The following is a 19,447-nucleotide window of genomic DNA, read 5'->3' on the forward strand; positions in this document are numbered from 1 at the left end:
CCTTCAGATTTGTACAATAACTATTTTAAAATCGTTCATATCTGAAAGAAAATCTGACATGTGTCCCTACAACGATGAACAATGCGCGTTCCAGTTTGTCAGATGATGATGTCTGATGTGTTTGCAGTCAGATTTGGTTGATTTTCATTAATTTTAACTGTCAAAAATTGTTTGTAGTTCACGAAATAGTCGTTTATTGTTCGTCTGACAGATCTGACCGTGTGTATGCACCATTAGCTCTCTTTCTATGCAGTTTACTACCAAGGAGTGGCCCCGCCCCAGCTCTGCAGGCAGTGTGACTATATACAGAAGCAAGGCTGAGCTGTTGCTGCCTCATCTCTGGTGTCCCTGTAATCCCAGGGAGCAACACAAAGCTGGTGAGTGTTAAGTATAAAAATGACAATAAAACAAAGATGTTTCAATTAGAAATATCTTCTTTGTATTATTCTAATTGTTATATAAAATCTCAGGAGTACGATGCCTGCACGTCCCTGATGGTAGACAACGTTGCTATTAGCAGAGACAACTTCTGCAATACATGGGCGGTTCATGGTGGAGACTTAGGGGTAAATTTACTAAAGTGAGTTTAGTTTTAAAAGTGATGTTGCCCATGGCAACCAGATTCTACTTAACATTTAACTAGCACCTTCTAGAAGATAGGTTTAGCTGCTATGGGCAATATCACTTCTAAAAACCTCACTTTAGTAAATTTACCTCTTAAGCTGCATACACACAAACAATTTTGTAAATGAATGATTTTCGTTCATTTTTTTCAAGGGAAAAATTAATGAAAATAGTTTACTAAAATAGTTCGTTTACTAAATGTAATTAACGATTTTTTTATTAACTAAACAATTTTTGCATATTCCCTTAATGAAAATCATTGAGTTGGTCAGTCTGACTGAACTACAAACATGAACACACATGAACAATAGTTAATCATTTTAACTTAGAAAGTGAACGATTTTGTCAACAATTGAACGATAATCGTAAAAAAAAAAAAAAAAAATTGTATGCACCTTTAGTCTTTGCAAAGAGGTGGTCTCGTATTTCAACATATACTGTGAATGAGATCACAGTAACAGTCACATCTTAAGAAAGTTACAAGGGAGACACTGCACCAGGCAGGGGCTGCTCGATGAGTTGAAGGTGCTCCAGTGTTGGAGATATCAGATCCACCAGTGCACTTGCACATTGCTCACATATGCAAAGTGGATGTCACATGGTTTGCAATCAGGTGTACAGTAGTGCACAAGGGAATGACTAGACTCCCATTGGCAAATTTTTTTACTTGAGAAAAAGTTAGGAATCGCAGCAGTGACTGACCTTCGTACACCTCTGAATCATGCCCAATATTTTGTCACAATTACCTAATGCTTAATAGGTTATAAAGTAAGTGTCCTTCACTGTATACTCTGCCACAGTAGTCATGTAAACAAGCTGAACATTATCATATTTTTGTAATATTTAAGTTGCCCAAAACGTCTATAGACAAGTTATGAAGCGTAATGCATTAATTCAGCATCCTTGATGTCTATATTTATACACTTAACAAAATATATGCAAGATATTTACTTTCACAAGTTAGGTGCTCTGTATTCAGGTCTTGACTGTTCAGTCAACTGTTCTATTGCCAATACAATTACCATATAATGTAATCAATGATTTGTAAATCTGATAGTCAGTTTATCAGAGCATACACTATAAAAGGAACCTAGCAACATACACAAATCTGCAGATTCTTCTGAGCTACACATCCAACTTTGTGATAGGCGAATAACTCAAGATAATTAGGCCCCCATTTAGGAATGACTGCAAAGTGATCTGGTTATGACATTGCGATATGCAATCATATCGCCCGGATGTATAATCCGGGACACTGGCTCATCCCTGCAATGTGCACGGAGAGCTGCTAGGACTGCTGCGCACACATGCACAACCGCCATTGCCGGCGAGGATTCCAGAGGAACCTTTCGCCGGTCCCTCTCTCCATTCTTGATAGAGACTGCAGTCAAGGCCAGTTTACCAAGATCCATTAGCCAGTGCCTGTTTGTCCCTATGGAGGAAGTTACTGCCACATTTTTCAGGGCACCAGCGTCAGTCAATGATACAGGCCCCTCAACTAGGAAGAAGTTATGTTTCTTTTAGTCAAAGACTTACATCTTATTCTAGTTATGATGTACCTCCTAGACAACCCCCACCATAATAAGTAGCAGCAACTTCAATTAGAAGGTGGAGAGGGCAACATGAACCTAGGCAAAAGTCTTAAATTACAAGAGACGACCTTTGGTCATTCCATAGGACTGGGAATAGTGTAAGGCAGGGGCAGGTCATCCATGGAGAACGCTCCTTCATCACATATTGCCCTCTATTGCAATGGGGCATGCTAGAGGTCACAGCTCTGAAAACTGGATCAAATTTTACTTCAGATTAGTTAACTACATGAAGCAAAACAGGACTTTCTATATAAAATCAAATGACCCGACTGACAAACCCCCAGCCCAAATCCCTCCTGGGCCTAGAAACACAAAATTCCTTCCATGATGTAAGCACCCACAAAGCAGGGATTTTTAAAGTGCAAAATGTTTCCTCCCATGTGCAGTGTCCCGAGTGACTGATTGTCAGCTGTTTTAATAATGGACTGTGCTGCAGCCACAATCTGTATTAAGTGAATATCAATGAAGTGAGAAATTAACTTGTTGTAAGTTATTGTGACATGCACATTATTTTTTCCCCATAATTGCAATATGAATAAAGCAAATGCATGGGTCACTTCATATATAGGCATTTTTACTCCACCTCCATAAAGGAGCACCAGTAACTGAATCTTAAGGTGCCCACACAGCGATTTTTTTCCTGATCTGGCTGATCCCGACACATTGGAACGACAGATCGTGTGTATATAAAAAGCCCAAATAGTGAGTCCCCACTCATGATCACAATGCGCATCCCCGCAGGTCACACATTCAGATCTGCCAATCTAGGACACACTGCTAATAAATATATGTAAGAAGAAAAAAAAAAAAAAGTCTGGCTGTAGGAGATCGGATTAAGATTGGACAGCATATTGTGTGCTGAGCTGCCGAGGAGAATTTCAAGGGAAAATCGGACAGTCGGATCGTAAGTATATTGATGTGTGTAGGCACACAGATTCGCTAGTTCAGAAGTGTGCCATCACACCACCAATAACAAAGCTTGAGAAAGATTACTCATTTTGGCTAGAGAAACTCACTAAATACATCCCCATACTGCTCCCAACTAGCGTCACATTGGTTTAGAATTCAAAGACTTACTCCAGTTTACAATTTAGATAAAAAATTTTTATTAAAAACCTATAGCACCCAGAGAAGACACTGTACATTGGCAAGTCATTTAGTGCAAAACCCGACTTCACTCATGCAAAAACCATACAGAATGAAATACCATTGTGAGTAAAAATAAGCAAGTCGTGAGAATACAAATAAGATGAAAATAGTGAGTAAATACATCTGAAATATTATGTTGAGAAACAATAGGATTAAATACCATTGTGAGAACACAAATAAAACGTGGAAGGGAAAAGTTTAGTAATAAGTCAAAGTTGTGTCAGTTAAACATTTGTGCATTCAAACATTTGTGCATTCAAACATTAGTGAAAAAAGTTAGCTATGTTAGTGCTACATGTAGTCATGTGTTAAACATTAAAATCATGCCAGTTCGGTCATGGCATTTCATTTTGCATGAATGATCATTTGATGAAATTCTTGAAAAGCCAAACAAAAACATTTAGCATTACAAGTTGCTAGTCCCCAAACAATTTTGCCGCTCATAATTTAATAAATATTTTTGCAATCATTGATCCTGTCTCCCATCTGGGAGTTGTTCCAGAAGTCCTTTTCACCTCAAGTTAAGATTGAATTAGGTTTCTGGACCTGGGTTTCTTCATGCATGGTGTAGAAGACACTGGTTCCCCTCTAGTATCCTCAGAGAGGTTTGGAGTTACCTGAGTGGAAGGGGGGGAAACAAAAGCCATTACATTTTTATGCAAATCGGTAAGAGACCATAGCAATGTGACATTTGTCAATCTGATATCATGACACTGTAAAGCATTGACTAATCCAGTGCTGGCAGCCAATTTTCAGAATTGCCATTTAGAACATTTCTCAATTAATGCAGTAGTTACCCAATCATCTCCATGTACACCATTTATACCCAAATACCCCTTGCCTTCATGTACTGCACTAAAGTGAGAATAGCATGTCAGCCCATCAAGTCAGGATAACAGTCAAAATAGTGTTTACAGGACAAAGCCCTCAAATTGGGTCTATTTTACAAAAACTGGACAGTTGGGACATACTATAACAGTTAGGGGTCAAGAACTGTAGAATATTTACCAGGATATTAGCTGAAGATCTCCAGCACACATCTTGTCTGTTGCTGGTTGGAGCACAACGAGCTATAACATACATTTTAAGCCATTTGTAAAGCCAATGGTTGAGGTTGACACTCAATTCAGAACAGCCAAGAGACTTCAGAACCACAATTTGACAATTATTCCTAAAGTGTAAATGTACTAAGTGTTATTCACAGGCAAGTGTTGCAGAATGTATGCACTAAGTAATGTTAATAAAAGTCTAGAAGACAGGTGCCTGGAACAGTCTCTAGACATACAGCTCAAGAAAGCCTGCATCACAAGCCCTTGAATGGTGTTCCATATGGGAAAATAGATTTCTAGGACTTCTGGTGTAGCATAGGGGTATCAGTGACATACCTACCTATGTAGACACCTGGTTTGGGGAGGCTTCTAGTGCATTAGGCTCCAAAAAAAAAAAATGTTGGAGACTTGAATGTAAGGGGTGTGGCCCCACAGTAACCCCCATTTTGTCACTCTAGGGGGTCCTGGAGGTGAAGACTACCCCTGGGGACAACTGCAGTGCTGGCTCCCTCACTGTCAGGAACAGAGTGCTACACGCAATGCTACAGTGCAGCAGCCAGGTCCAGTCACTGAGGAGTTGGCAGGTGACACCCGGATGCGGCCTGCACCCCCCCTTAGGACACCACTGGGGTTTTAAACATGCGGCCCATCAGCTGCTGTGGAACCACACATCCCATGCAAAGCCCAGTAAGCCTTAACGGCAAATTGTGGCAATTTAGTTCAACAGCAGCTGGAAGGCCGCATGTTTAATACCCCTGGTTTATGGCATTGCCTAGTGTATGTAAATACATATGCAAAACTCTGGCAAGTGTGACTAACACAAAAGTGTACCAGAGGGTGCAAGCATAGGTTTTAATAGGGATTCCAAAGTAAGGCCAACCTGGTTGCACATATCAGTTTCATCAGTCATTGTGCACACTGGATACAGTTCAGCATAGAGCCAATTGTCCAAATCACACTCTTCAGCCACTTCTTCCCCCTAAGTAAATCAGAGATGATGATAATTCTGGAGAAATCTGATTTTAGGTTACAGAAAATTACAAGCTGTGATAGCTTAATCAGCGAGGCAAAACCATCTGCAGTCAGAACTAGACCCATCACTTATATTAGTACCCAGTGTTATTCTTCAGCAGCAACAAGCAGGAACGCAGTTCCTGAACCTCTCATTAACTATGATGTAGTGTCCTGGGCCAAAAATATTTTCTATATGATAGAAAAGAAGGCACTCAAAAAGGACTTTAAAATCTAAATATGTTTTTCTAAAGCTCCACCCACAGTTCCTGAACCTATTTTTCCAGAATACCCCTACTACAGTGGTTCCCTAAACAGTTCAGGTTTTAGAGCTATCCATGGTTGATCACAGGTGGCTTAATTAGTACCTCAGTCAATTTGATTTAACCACCTGTGCTCAACCATGGATCTCTAAAACCTGAACTGTTGGGGAGCCTTGAGGACTGCGTTTGGGAACCTCTGCCCTACTAGTACCTCTAAAGGCCAACAGTTGCAACAGTTAGCTGATTAGCTAGATAATGGCATCAATTTCTGTAGTCGATTCAGTCTGGTTCAAAATGCTTACTTAAGCCACATGAAACAGATCACGTGTTTAATATTCCTTGAAGAGACAAAGAAATCTGAGTGTAAACATCTGCTTTACCAAACTAACTTACCTCAGCAAGTGATGCCCTATAACTCAAAATCCCTGAATATGGCTAAGGGGTCTATTTACAACAACTTTGTTTACACTCCTTTAAGTATCTGTTTTTGCCACTATTGACAAGCAGACTTCAGGGCTATTTAACTAGAAACTCCTGACAGGACAATGACTCGGGCACAAGCCTGTCCCATGGAAAAGGCTCTCCTCGCCACTACTTCTGGCTTCTAACCCAGCTTCCCTGCTGCATGGGGAATGAGTTACAGGAGGGAGCAGTGAAGCTTTCAGCATGCCAAGTAAGGATCTGAAGGCTACTCTGGCAATGCTCCCCCTATAGTCTAGAACAGGCTTGGCCAGCCTGTGGCTCTCCAGCTGTTGTGAAGCTACAAGTTCCAGCAAGCTTTACCAGCTGATTGGTGGGAGGGTATGCTGGGACTAAATATGCGTATCCACTAGACGAGAGTGGAACGACTGCATGATTACAAAATCGTAATCATGCAGTCATTCATCTTGTGCAGTGGATAATGTGCCCACACTGAACGATATGTCATCCAGTGCAGGCACACTCTTCCCTGAACATGCCCAACCTGTCATTATCGGCAGGTTGGCCTGCATGTTTAGGCGATGAGAGATGTAAAAAACGACCAGCAGGAGAGCGCATCGCTGGTAGTTTGACATTTTACTGGACGATTTATGAACGATTACGACAGTTGTTGTTCAATCGCTCATTTTATTAGTACAGTGGTTCTCCAACTCAGTCCTCAGGACCCCACACAGGTCACGTTTTCCAGGTCACTGAGCAGGTGCATTTGTTACTCATTCATTTTGAAAAATTCACAGGTGAAGCCAATTACGTCACTTGTGATTCTGTGAGGAGACCTGGAAAACCTGCACTGTTTGGGGTCCTGAGGACAGAGTTTGAGAACCCGTGATCTAGTGAACATGCACCTTTAGTTTAACATTTGGGAGAAGCACAGGTTGGCCAAGCCCAGTATAAAACAAATTCAATCTTCAGATGACATTAGCTTCAAAGTAGAGCTTGATAACTTGGTCCAGACTGCAGCCCCATTTAGAATTGTGGTGCTTTACGGGTCTTTTGCCCAACAAGTGCAACAACTCCTGCATAGGCACCTACATCTTGGGAAGGACAAACAGGAATGAAGTTGGTACTGAGGCATTAGAGACTTTTCAAAGTAAAGATAAAAAGTATATTTACTGTACCATAAATAATGCATCTTCAATACTACAGATATCTTGGTGTTTACACTCCCAAACATCTGACCTAGAAAGTAAAAACAATTTCTTTAAATGAGGGTAGTTGGAACATTAACAGCCAATATGCATTCCTCCGAGCTATACATCGGATTTTTAAATCATGTAGGCCTCTAATGTTACCATTTCAATGCTTCACCTGTATAAGAAACAAACTTACTGTAGCAGCTCCTGGAAACCATTTGGAATTTCTGTAATCTTGAGATTGATATTATGTATTCAATGACTACTGTCTTGGGGATTTGGAAGGGTAACAAACATGAGAAGTATCAGTTACTCTGAGCAGCTTTCATTAGTGCTTGATTTGTGTTCCCTAACCAACTTACTGTGCCTTCATTACACCCTCAACATTTGGATGGATGTTTCTTTGTGGAAAAAGTGGAAGTACAATGGCTGCACAGGTGTGCACTTTCATAATGTGGTTGCATCAGTGTTCAGATTTAGCCAGTAACATTTAGCAAGCAATGAAAGATGAAGCCTGCTCCTGTAGGGATTTAATTGTATTTTGTTTTATACATCCCACTGAGACATAGTGCCTGATTCAGACCCAATAGCTGCATCAGATGCCATTGACCAATGTTACTAAACAGTGTGCTGCAATGGTGGAGAATAGGAAAAAAAAAAACCCAGGAATGTAGCAGCCAGTAACAGTCTTTTATGCAGATTCATGGCTTCAGCACCTTACTCGCAATGAGTTAGTCATATATCCACCAATGGTTATACAATGCTGCATGTGACAGGGCAGGATGTACTAAAAAGGAAAATGCAGTAAAGTCCCCCCAACACAATTTTCAGGGGTTTTACCACATACCCCATATGTACAGAGCACCAGAAAGCGATGTATGCCGTTGCTTCGTCCAGGTGGGGTTACCAAATAGAAGCAGATGGACTTCTTTCCTGGGACGCTCCAACTGATTGCATACACACACACACACACACACACACACACACACACACCTTACAGCAACTGCAGGTTGTAGAACTGATAAGGATGGGACCTGGCAGGCTGGCACCATGTCATTAGGCCCCCCAGCATCAAAATGTTGCTGATCATGGACCAGGAGGGGAAATTGCTGCATTTTGCAATGGGGCAGGGCTTTAGATCGTGCCTGCTCTCCAGTCTGTCAGGTGTGGGGTTGTCTCTGGTAACCCCCCCTCACGTGCGCTAGTGGTGGGCATCACAGAGGATAGCTCTTATCGTGAGGGGGGGATGGGACGGTTAGGCACCCCTAAAGGAGGGTTAGGGGTAGAATAGGTTAGTGAATACTTACCTGGGGACGATCGGGATTTTCATCCTTGTTGGGTTGCCACTGTCGGGATTTGAATCGCACAGCTTTTAAGAGGACAAGGAAAGAACTCATTCCAGTTGGCTGGATACTGCCTGCTTTCCACTCCCATTCTCCTATGTGATCTCTCTGGGAAGCCCAATGGGAAAAGTCCTGGTGAGGTCAATCTGTCTAGGTCTACAGGGCCTTCCTGTTACCACTCAGAAGAATTACATGTACCAATGAAGACTCAAAAAGCAACAAACTTTGTACAGGCATTGCCAAGATCAGGGAATCTGTCCAAAGTGTATCAACCCTGACTATCCCATTGTCCTGTCATTCAAAGAGGCCAACAGCAAAACTGGAAATTTGGCAGGAACTGGTCACTACCTACATGTGACAACCTCCTATATTCTGCATATATCTGACCTATGGTGGCAGGGGGGTGGCCATTTCCCTAATAAAAAAAAAAAATGCATTTTGGTCTTGAGGGCACTTTAGGTGGAAAGTGTACAATATTAATCTACTTCAAGCTTTAAAAATCAAGAATTTATAATTGCTAGCTATGAAAACCAAATTTGTGCTAGATGCTGCACAAGTACTGGCATCTTGCCCATCTAGCAGATCTACCAAGGGTAAAGAAACATTTGTTCCTATAGTCATAGTTTATAGTAGTTCAGGTCTTATCCAGAATCCCCTTCCCTATGCTCGACAATTAAATGTGGTTAGAGGTTAAATGTCAAAGGATGCCTGATCTTGAAAATTTTTCCCAATGAGGATGGGCAAAAGTATTGCCAATCTCTAAACAAACTACTTGTGATACAGCCCAAACATCCCAGGCATCATTGCCACATTATATATTTATTATGTGGCAATGATGTCCAGGATGTTTGGGCTGAATCGACAGGTTTTTTTTTTTTTTTTTTTTTTTTTAAAGACACGCAATACTTTTGCCCCTCCTCATTCGGGGAAAAAAAGTTTCAAGACCAGACATCCTTTGACTTGCTCAAGTAGATGCATTGTATACTATATACGATGTCCTTGTGGACTGAAAGCCTCCAGACAACTAAAAGAGGATGGCACTACACAGGTCTAACATACCGTATATACTCGAGTATAAGTCGACCCGAATATAAGCCGAGGTACCTACTTTTACCACAAAAAACTGGGAAAACTTATTGACTCGAGTATAAGCCTAGGGTGGGAAATGCAGCAGCTGGTAGTGCCCCCAGTAGTAATCCCCCCTTTTAGTGGCCCCAGTAGTAATCCCCCCCTTTAGTGCCCCCAGTAGTAATCCCCCCCAGTAGTCCCCGCCCCCCCCCCGCAGTAGAGAGACGTAATAAGAATGCAATAATATACGGTATGTGCAGCCCTTGATGGTAAAACTTCAGAACACCCAGTGGCTAGAAATTTTTTCAATCACAACCTGTCTACTATGAGATATAAATTGATAGATTAGGCTTAGGTGGTACCCAGAGGTGGGGATTGGAATCGCATCCTTCTCCAGAGGGAAGCACAGTGAATCCCCATGGTTTGAATGAAATATTGTCTGTTTTCTGTAATTACATATGCAGTTATTTCTATTGATGAGTTTTCATATACTGACATTTTTCTAGTCTGGTGGTAGTCAGGCTATTGTACATCATGATAGGCTTTCTTTCTAGTACACAGTGCCACATGATTTAGTGTCAGCAAGACTTGTTTCCCCTAGGCTCATTATACTACACACTTGGATATATAGATTGTCCCATGATGTGTATAAACTTTTTTTTTCTATATTTTCAGGTTTAGTACCACTTTGACTGTTGAGTGGCTTTTGCCATAATCTGGTGCTGCATTTTTTATTTAATTTTTTGACTAGTCGCTTTATTGTTGTGTTTACACACAGTTTAAAACTATTGTATCAGGAATCACCATGGTGATTGATGTCACAGGTCAGCCACTCCCCATGTGATGCTATGGCACACATCGTGTAGTCATCGAGCTTCTGATAGGCAGGGCCAGATTAAGTGACATGGGGCTGAAAATTTTTGATGGGCCTATACTTAGAAGGGAAGGAGGAGTGGCTAGTGCTGTAGCCCCATACACTATTAGCCCTAATGACTGCCTAAGATATTATAATTGTATTTATATTTTCCCCTCACAAAATGATGCAATTTTTATCCTTTTACATATTATGATTTATGCCCAGCTGTGTGGCCGGCTGGTGATAATCATGCAGTCATAGTGATGGGCCTATTTTATGTGGAGGCCTGGAGCTCCATCCGCCCCATTGTTAATATGGCCTTTCCGACAGGAGGAGTCGTGGCTGGGTGTAGGTGTGAATGGTTGACCACTATTTAAAGTGATGTAAAGATTTTTATAGTGTCTTGATAAAAGGGTTTGTGCCCAGAAACGTTGACCATCTCAGGGTCCTGGAAATGGTTTTTTTTCCTTGAAGTTTAGACCTAGAGTGGCGTCCAGTGCTTAGAGAACACACACGAATATTAAAGTTAGAGAACATTGGTCATTTTACATGTCACATTTGTCAAATAGTGATTTATAGAACTTAGCTGAAGTTTTAACATCTCACTCTGCAGGGCACTGATGTAGCATACCACAATTTCTTCCATAAATAAACTTCATGTTGGGATTAAACATCAGTGTTTAAAGGGAAAAGCATTTAAAAAAAAAAAAAAAAAAAAAAAAAAACTTTACACAGAACCTTAGCATAACCCATAAGAGTGGATGGAACCAGAGTATTCTTGTAAATGGTAACTTTTTACCTCTAGAGTACTCACATATTTGCATGCTGAAAACTGTGGGGACTTCTTGACACATGCAGATCATAGCTATCCCAGAAGACACTTTTGGGTTCTGTTTCATCTTCATTGTTAAAGGAGCCAAAAAATCCATCCATCTGTGAAGAACTTAATGTTCTGATGTCAGTTATAATTAGGTCATCTGTTTGTACCCCACAGGCATTAATGGTTTCATTGCCATTTCCTGTGGTGCTACAGTTTAGCACTGTGATGTGTGGTAGGACTTGAAGATCAGCTGCAAGCAGCTGATATAAATTCTCTGTAGATGTTACTTGTTCAACACAAAACAGTGGAAACTCCAACAATATGTCCACAGGGCCAAACAAACACAGCATTTCAGATATGTCCTGATCAGACTTTAGAGTCTCCAAGTCTAATAGGTCAAGTTCTTGTATGGTTTGTGCAATCAGTGTTTCTGACAGTGGCAAATGTGTGGGTCCCAGTTGGTCTGATGAATTAACAGTATTTTCAGATATAGAAGGGTTTTGTTGTAAGCCAGCCTGTTCAGTGACCCTGAAATAGCAAGAAAAATGGTTTCATAATTTCAGCAGATTGCGATAAAGTCTACAGATCACATCAATACAAGTTTATAATACTCCAGAAATGGATTCCCTGATATTGTTATACACCTGCAATCTATGGGGCAGAATCAATACATCGCACTGCTGGAGAAATCATTTAGTCGCCCTAACAGTGCGCTGAATTGAATTGGCACCAGATATTGCAGGTGTTTAACAAAATATCAGGGAACCCATTGCTGGAGGAGTACTATGTACTTTTGTCTCCACGTGGCTCTTAATTGAATTGCCTCCTATGTTAAAGACCAACATATCATTAGAACACTCTGGGCCAGATTCAGAGATTTTTTATGCTAATGCAATTGCGGCTGTGATTTTGCACAGAACACAGCTGTGAAAATGCAGTTTTCAGAGGTTACCCGAGCATAGGGACAGTGTCGCCTTCTCATTTCCATCCGACAGTGTAAACATCAGCACAGATTAGGCAGCTAGGCATCTTGTAAGTCAAGTCAGACCCGCCTGAAACCCTATGACACGCAGAGAGCTCTTATGTTGCAAAAAAAATTGCAATTGCCAATTTATGCATGCCCATGAAATACCATTCAACGGTCAGATACACATGAGTTTGCCTAACCACCCCGTTACCTCCCCCAAACGCTGACTAATAGTCACTTGCTTTACAAGTGACTACTCTGAGTAGTGTGGCAAACCAATCACTGTGCGGCTTACATGCTTGTGCAACGGCAAACCATTGTGTGATTGTGTAAATATTGGTATTGAGTAGATCTGTGAATATGGCCCTCTATATTGTAGGTCACTAATACATTATATTGTACAGGGTTCAGCAAAATAGTCTGCTTTTAACACTGCTCAGATTGGGTGGGTTCATAGACCATACAAAAACCACTTACATTAGTCAAGCCTTTAGAATTGCAACAGGACTTTTGCACCAGCTCACATTAGTATGCACCTCCCCATTTTAATATCACTCTGGCTAAATCACTGAAATATTATTTGCAGAGTCAGTAATGAATCAAATATGTACTTCACTAGGAATTTCCTCTGCCTCTGTTTTGGCATGTGGTCACTCTGCACAGCACTACCACAACCTGTTTAATGCTTTAAAAGTTAAAGCATTATTTAGGACAGGGGTAGCCAACCCTGGTCCTCGAGAGATACCAACAGTGCATGTTTTCCAGGTCTCCTCACAGAATCACAAGTGAACTAATTATCTCCACCTGTGGATCTTTTCAAGATTTTGTGAGTAATGAATACACCTGTGCACCAGCTAGGTGGTCTGGAAAACGTGAACTGTTAGTAGCTCTCAAAGATAGAGATTTGCTACCCCTGATTTAGGACATCTAACCATTGTTTTTCCACCACTGTCCTGTTCAACGAGTTTAATTTTATTTTAAATTTAAACAAGTAGGACAAATCAGATTCAAAACCAAGCTTCAAATTATTTTGGCAACTAAAATTTGCCAGCTTAATGAACATTAGAAGCAGGTCATCTGTGCAGGCTTTTGCACACAACACCCGTCTAACAATTATAAATCAAATAATCATGTTTCAGTGTGAACAAGTCAGTGAATCCTGTTTTTAGAGGACCTTTAAACAAACAGTTTTCTTTAGTGACAGCAGTTCGTATTTAAAAATACTATGGTTCCTCTAGTAACAGTTTTGGAGAACAGTACTGTAGATTATAAATTACCTTATGACAAGGGGACCTTTACAGTACAATGCTAATGTTAGCCATGGGTACAGGATTACTCACGTCACAGGTTTCAAGAGTCAGGATGCAAGACCTTTGTCGGAGGAAGACTGGTGCACAGAAAAAATAAATAAACATACCCATCTGATGGCACAGATGTGACCAAGACGTCAGGAAATTTTGAAAGTTGTCCTGTATCAGGGAGTCTAGCATACAAGTGGTCAAAGTCTTCCATAGTCTAAAATGACATGAAGTTGCATTTTATACTCCACATATGGCTAACTGACAAATGGTCACTGTACTATAGTGGCAGGCATGAAGAGCCATCTGCTTTCTTAGCATTTCAATGACAGACTTAGGGCCCGATTCAGCTTTAGGAGTAGAGTATGATATGGCAAGTAATTGCAAACCTGGACAAACCAGGTTACAATGCAAGAGGAGCAAATCCATACAATTTGCATGTGGGGTAAATACTGGCTGCTTCTACATGTAGCTCACAAACACTGCACAGCTTTATTTTTACACTGCAATTTAGATCTCAGTTTGGACACACTCCTCCCAAATCTAACATCCTACATCTGCCCCACCAGCAGTGGAGCATGATTTTACCAAGATGCAGTTACTTACAATATTGTATTCTATTCCCGAAGAGGAAACAGGCACTTTTAAAACCACTATCCTCTTCTGATGTCATGTCAATCATATAGCACAGAGCTAAGTTTTATAATACAGGTCTATAGACAAACACTGTCCCCACAAAAATAGAAGAGCTACAATCTGGCAGCCTGCGGTACAAGTAAATGAGGTGCAGCCAAATACATACACAACCAGAAGGCAACATTAACTCCTTCTGTAAAGATGAATAGGAAAGTGATTAACATTTGTACAATAGTATACAAGAGGGGTTGACTGAGACATGCAGCATCACTCACTGGTTCCATTACAAGTGGACCAGAATGTCAGAAGTAGTTTTGATTTGACCATCACTATCTGGACAAGGGCACCACTTACAAAATTTGTAAATAATCACAAATAATCTCAATACTGAAACCTCTAGAAGGTAATAAGCAGTTTATATAAATAAAAAAATCACATAACTAATAAAAGCATATTTCTACAACAGGTTAGCTTCATGCTTTTCTGGTCAAATTCAAGTCAGGTTCTTTCACAAGTTTGCCTGCAGCAAAATTACAGCTTACCCAGTCATGATATTGATATGTTAAACAAGAATAGGTGGATGCATCAATGTAACTGAAGAGCTCAATTGCAGTGTTCAGCAGGACACACTATAAAAAGAAGGAGCACAGGTCAGTTGTGGTTAGATCACTTATGCTTTATGTCACAGCTGTTAAAGTACTTCCATATTTGATAACATACACAAATCACTATGTAAAGGCAAGCAAGATAGGTGTTAAAGCCATTTATTAGTTTTATTTTCAGTTCATAACTGAAACCATCTGCAGCTTAATGCATTTGTAGTGTTCCAGCTATGCTGTTTTAGCGTATTACCTTGGCCTGCCCAATTTAAAAGGACTAAAATGAGTCCTGCCCTTATGATGGCACTCCACTGAAATAACTGTCCCACCAGGGTGGTTGAGGTTCTGGTGTTGGAGCAGTCCAGCAGCCGAGTGCTGGGCACACCCCCTACAGTGATGAAGGGTTAAAAAATAAAATAAAAATGAATATCCATCTAATAAGTGACTCCAGATACATTAAGTTAAATGTACCTTGTAGCACATCCAGTCAATGAAGTTCAAGCAACTAAACAATTGTCAGGAACCCATCTAGCTATGAATTTTGATTAGTGTAATTTGGGTCATTATGCTTCTCTGACTTGCAACAAAACTGTAGACCAGAATTTCCTTTGAGACTAAACCTAGCTGTAAAGTATTGTGGGGGATATGTATGAAGTGGCTATAAGGGTGAAACTGCACATATTAAGTGCTGCCGTTACTGCTTCCCTGCATGTAGTAATGCAGGGAAGCAAGCAGAATGATGGGCTCTATCCACCCCTGTCATTGCCACCCTTCCTATTTTCAAGATAAAGCACCGAAGTGCAGACAGATGTACGAACGGTCCGTGGCACATTTCATATGTCATTGCAGCACATATAGCATTGTCACAGGCTGTCTGTTCCAACAGTCAGGGATTGTGCATTCATTAAAAAAAAAAAAAAATGTCTTCAATCAGCCGCAGACAGAGGGGGGGGGGGGGGGGGGGGGGGGCATAGATGCACTACAAGCGGCAGTCAGAAGCCAAAAGAGGGAGAGTACACTTCAGCAACCAGGTAAATGAACACTCCTCTTCGGCAAACCACCTGTTAATACATGTAGGTGGTGAATGCACCCGCTGCCCCACAACAACAAAAAAAAAAAAAAGGGGAAGCAGGTCCAGGCATTTACCACATGATAGGTGCCAGATTAATAAGTCTCCCACATGTACTTTAAAAATTAAAAATGTTGTATTCAGTTGGTAATGTTAAAACAAGGAGTTCAGTAATAACCCAGAATATTTTGAAAGAGGGTTTTAATTCTTTGTCAGTGCTTGAATAAAGCTGTGTACACACTGGGCAATATATCAACAGTTCAATTGAACAGCCAATATATCGCGAGTTACTCTGCTCAGAACGTGGGCCAAGCCCTTTTTTTTTTACTTTCATAGAGCAAGAGAAACTGCAGGCATTTCTGCTATAAGAGGGAGACTAACTAGTACTAGCAATATAGGGGGGTATGGAACGCCAGTGCTTGGGATCCCAGCGGTCAGCATCCCGACGCCAGCATCCCGACAGGGTTAGGCTACCAACACCTGTTGGTAAGTATCCTACCCATGACCCCACCCCTGCACCAATAAACCTTACCTACACCCTAGCGCCTAAACCTAAGCCTCCCCCAGTGCCTAAAGCTTAACCCTCCTTCTCTAGTGCTTAACTAGACCCACTATTACCGCCAGGATTTAAACTACATCCCTCTCCCAGCATATTCACAAGAGATGATGCTAGAACAGCCACAGGAGGTGCATCTAAGCTTTGTATACCGCTATACATTTTATAAGATGGCCCTAGATTGATAATGCAAAGCATAAGTTTCCACATAGGGGCATAAAGGTAAAAAAAAACTTGCACTCAATTTTGGATTACCGTGGGTATTCACGCTCCCGATACCCATGGTATAAAAAAAAAAAAAAAAGAAACCACGACATGCTCACACATACACACGTTCTGGAGGTGCAAGAAGAAAAGAATAAAGACGGTGATTTCATCCCATTTTCAGTCACTTTATTTAATGGCAAAACCCTGCAAGGCGGGGTTTTCCCCAAATATCCAACCACAATTGGATATGCCCCTTGCATACACACGGGACCACCATCAGCGATAACAATATCGCTGAACGATCAATATCGGTCATCCAGCACACCCCTAACTACCCACAATCACGTCCCTATAGTAACTTGGTCGATATCGACCAGGTCGGCCTGCATGCACAAGCAATGGACAATATTTGTTATAGTCCATACAGGCCCGTGCATCGCAGGTCAATTGAAGGGACCAAAAATAAAAAAAATGCACGATATGAAAAACATTATCATTCATATCGAGCATTTTAATCATCCTGTGTGTACACACCATTAGTGTCCGTTACTACTTTATCCTCACACCACACAGGTACTTACAAGCTCATAGTGCAGTTGTTCCCAAACTTTAGAATCACAGCACCTTAGAGTATCAGCATTTTTTTCACAGAGAAATTCAGCAAGTAAATTGTGCTTATATGTCACCCTTGGGTTCAGTCACATGGTGGTTGACAGGGCTCCACTTTTTTTGATTGGCAGCAGCCAGCACTGGTTTTGCCCATCAAACTGAATAAATCTAATTTTATATGTACTGGACCACCAATCCAAAGCACCCCTGCAAGTGCCCTGGGGCATCCCAGGGTGCCACAGCACCCAGTTTGGTAACCACTGGCATAGTGTATTTTTCCCCAGCCATTAGACTTCATAGGATCAAAGTTCATACACTTTTATAATGCAGAAACTTATGATTTCACTTTTCTCTGGCATAAAAAAACAAACAAAAAACCAGTAGACATTACAAATGGGGAAAACCCCACAAACACATGGGGGTAGATGTACGATAGCGGCACTTAACGTGCCGCTATACCGCTTCCTGCTTCGCCACTTTACCGAGGCGAAGCAGGAAGCACTACCGATGAGATGCAAGAACATCTCATCGGCCAGAGAGGGGGAGCGTTAACTCCCCCCTCCGCGCTACCCGCTAGAGATCACATTGCATCAGCCTAGTGCTGATGCCCTGTGTCTGTCCCCGGCCGGCTCCACTGAGCATGCGCGGGATCTCACAAGTATCGCGAGATCCCCGCATGCAGCCTGGAGCCGGCAGTAGCCCCAGCAGGGTCAGCACTGTCCCTGCTGTGGGGATAGGCTAGCGCCAGGCTGTAGCTGTCGATAACGACAGCCACAGCCGGCTGAACGGTCATGCGGTATGACCGTTCGTACATAGCCCAGGCTATCGGCACAGCTATCTTGTAGCTAGCAGTGCGGATAATGACAGGGACACATAGCACCCCTGTCATTTACAACCCAGACCTCCGATCATACATCGGGGAGAAGCAGTATCAGCGCACATAACGTGCACTGATACAGCTTCTGGGCTTCGTACATCTACCCCATGGTGTCCTATAGTATCTAGGGGTCTATTTACTATGCAGTGTTAGGAGACAGAGTGAAAAGTGATCAGGTGCCAGCCAATCAGCTCCCAACTGTCATTTTTCAAACACAGCCTGTGAGATGTCAGTTGGGAGCTGATTGGCTGGCACCTTATCACAGACTTATCACTTTTCACTCTCTCTTATCACTGCTTAGTACATAGACCCCCTAGTTTGCTAATGCCAGTAAGGAGGGAATGAAGCCTACTCATGCGCATATAGACAACCCTATGGTACAGGTACATCATCAAGCCAGAGATACACCTTATTACACCACCAAATGATACACATTACTTATGCTAGGCATACACAGCCAGATAAAATGCCTGTCAGACATTTTATCTGGCAGCCTGCCAGCCGCAGATGTCGCCAACATACACTGAGATTTCTCTCAGTGTATTCGGCAGACATCTGCGCTCCACCCCCGGGGGAGGACATTTCCCTGTTCCTTCTGTAGGAAGGAACACAGGAAATGTCTGTCTGTCGGCCGCGGCTGGGCATACACTGCCCGATGCGGCCGACAGTTTACCAGGAAATATCGCATCGGACGGGCATGCTGGACAATCCAGCATGCCCGACCAAGCAATATTTAACCCTCAGTCGCCCCCCCACACGCTACAATTATCAGGGCAATCTGCCGATATCAGGCGGATCGCCCCAATAATTGTAGAGTGTATGGCCAGCATTATAAGGAAAAATACAGATAATAATAATAATAATAATATTATTATAATAAATAAGACAGGAACACCACCTTAAGGAGCTGATTGGACAACAACCCGATCCGCTTCTCCACAAACTGCACGATCTTTGTTAGATGCTCCATGGCTTCCTATGCATAAGGTTATAGGAGACTAGGATCACAACATTCAGCATACATCAAGAAAACTCGTTAAATTATTAATCTTGCAAAAAAGGCAAACACGAGAAATAATGTACATGTGTGAGGGACACAGACGTCAGTAATTTACCGGCTCTCACTCCACCTACCACTCTCTCTCCCTCGGGTGTAGTAGTCCAGGCCGCGCTGCCCGGCTTATGTAGTTGAGAGGGGCCGGTGACGCCAGGGCCGGCACAGGTGCGGATAACGTTGGTAT

At 41.8% G+C, this 19,447-nt stretch overlaps 1 protein-coding gene across 1 annotated transcript; it reads right to left on the reverse strand.

Moving 5' to 3' along the window:
- Nucleotides 1–3,298: 3,298 nt before the first annotated feature.
- LOC148542167 (uncharacterized) lies at nt 3,299–19,408 on the reverse strand. The gene is made up of 8 exons (XM_088470708.1): nt 19,322–19,408; nt 19,105–19,182; nt 14,832–14,918; nt 13,773–13,870; nt 11,383–11,916; nt 7,287–7,347; nt 5,295–5,393; nt 3,299–3,982 (listed from the first exon to the last, which is right to left on the reverse strand). The coding sequence occupies exons 2-8, from the start codon at nt 19,174–19,176 to the stop codon at nt 3,887–3,889; spliced, it is 1,047 nt and encodes a 348-aa protein (XP_088326834.1). The 5' UTR covers nt 19,177–19,182; nt 19,322–19,408; the 3' UTR covers nt 3,299–3,886.
- Between the last annotated feature and the right edge of the window lie 39 nt (nt 19,409–19,447).

Source organism: Taudactylus pleione, unplaced genomic scaffold, assembly GCF_031769625.1.
Source record: "Taudactylus pleione unplaced genomic scaffold, aTauple2 ptg000015l, whole genome shotgun sequence".
NCBI lineage: Eukaryota > Metazoa > Chordata > Amphibia > Anura > Myobatrachidae > Taudactylus > Taudactylus pleione.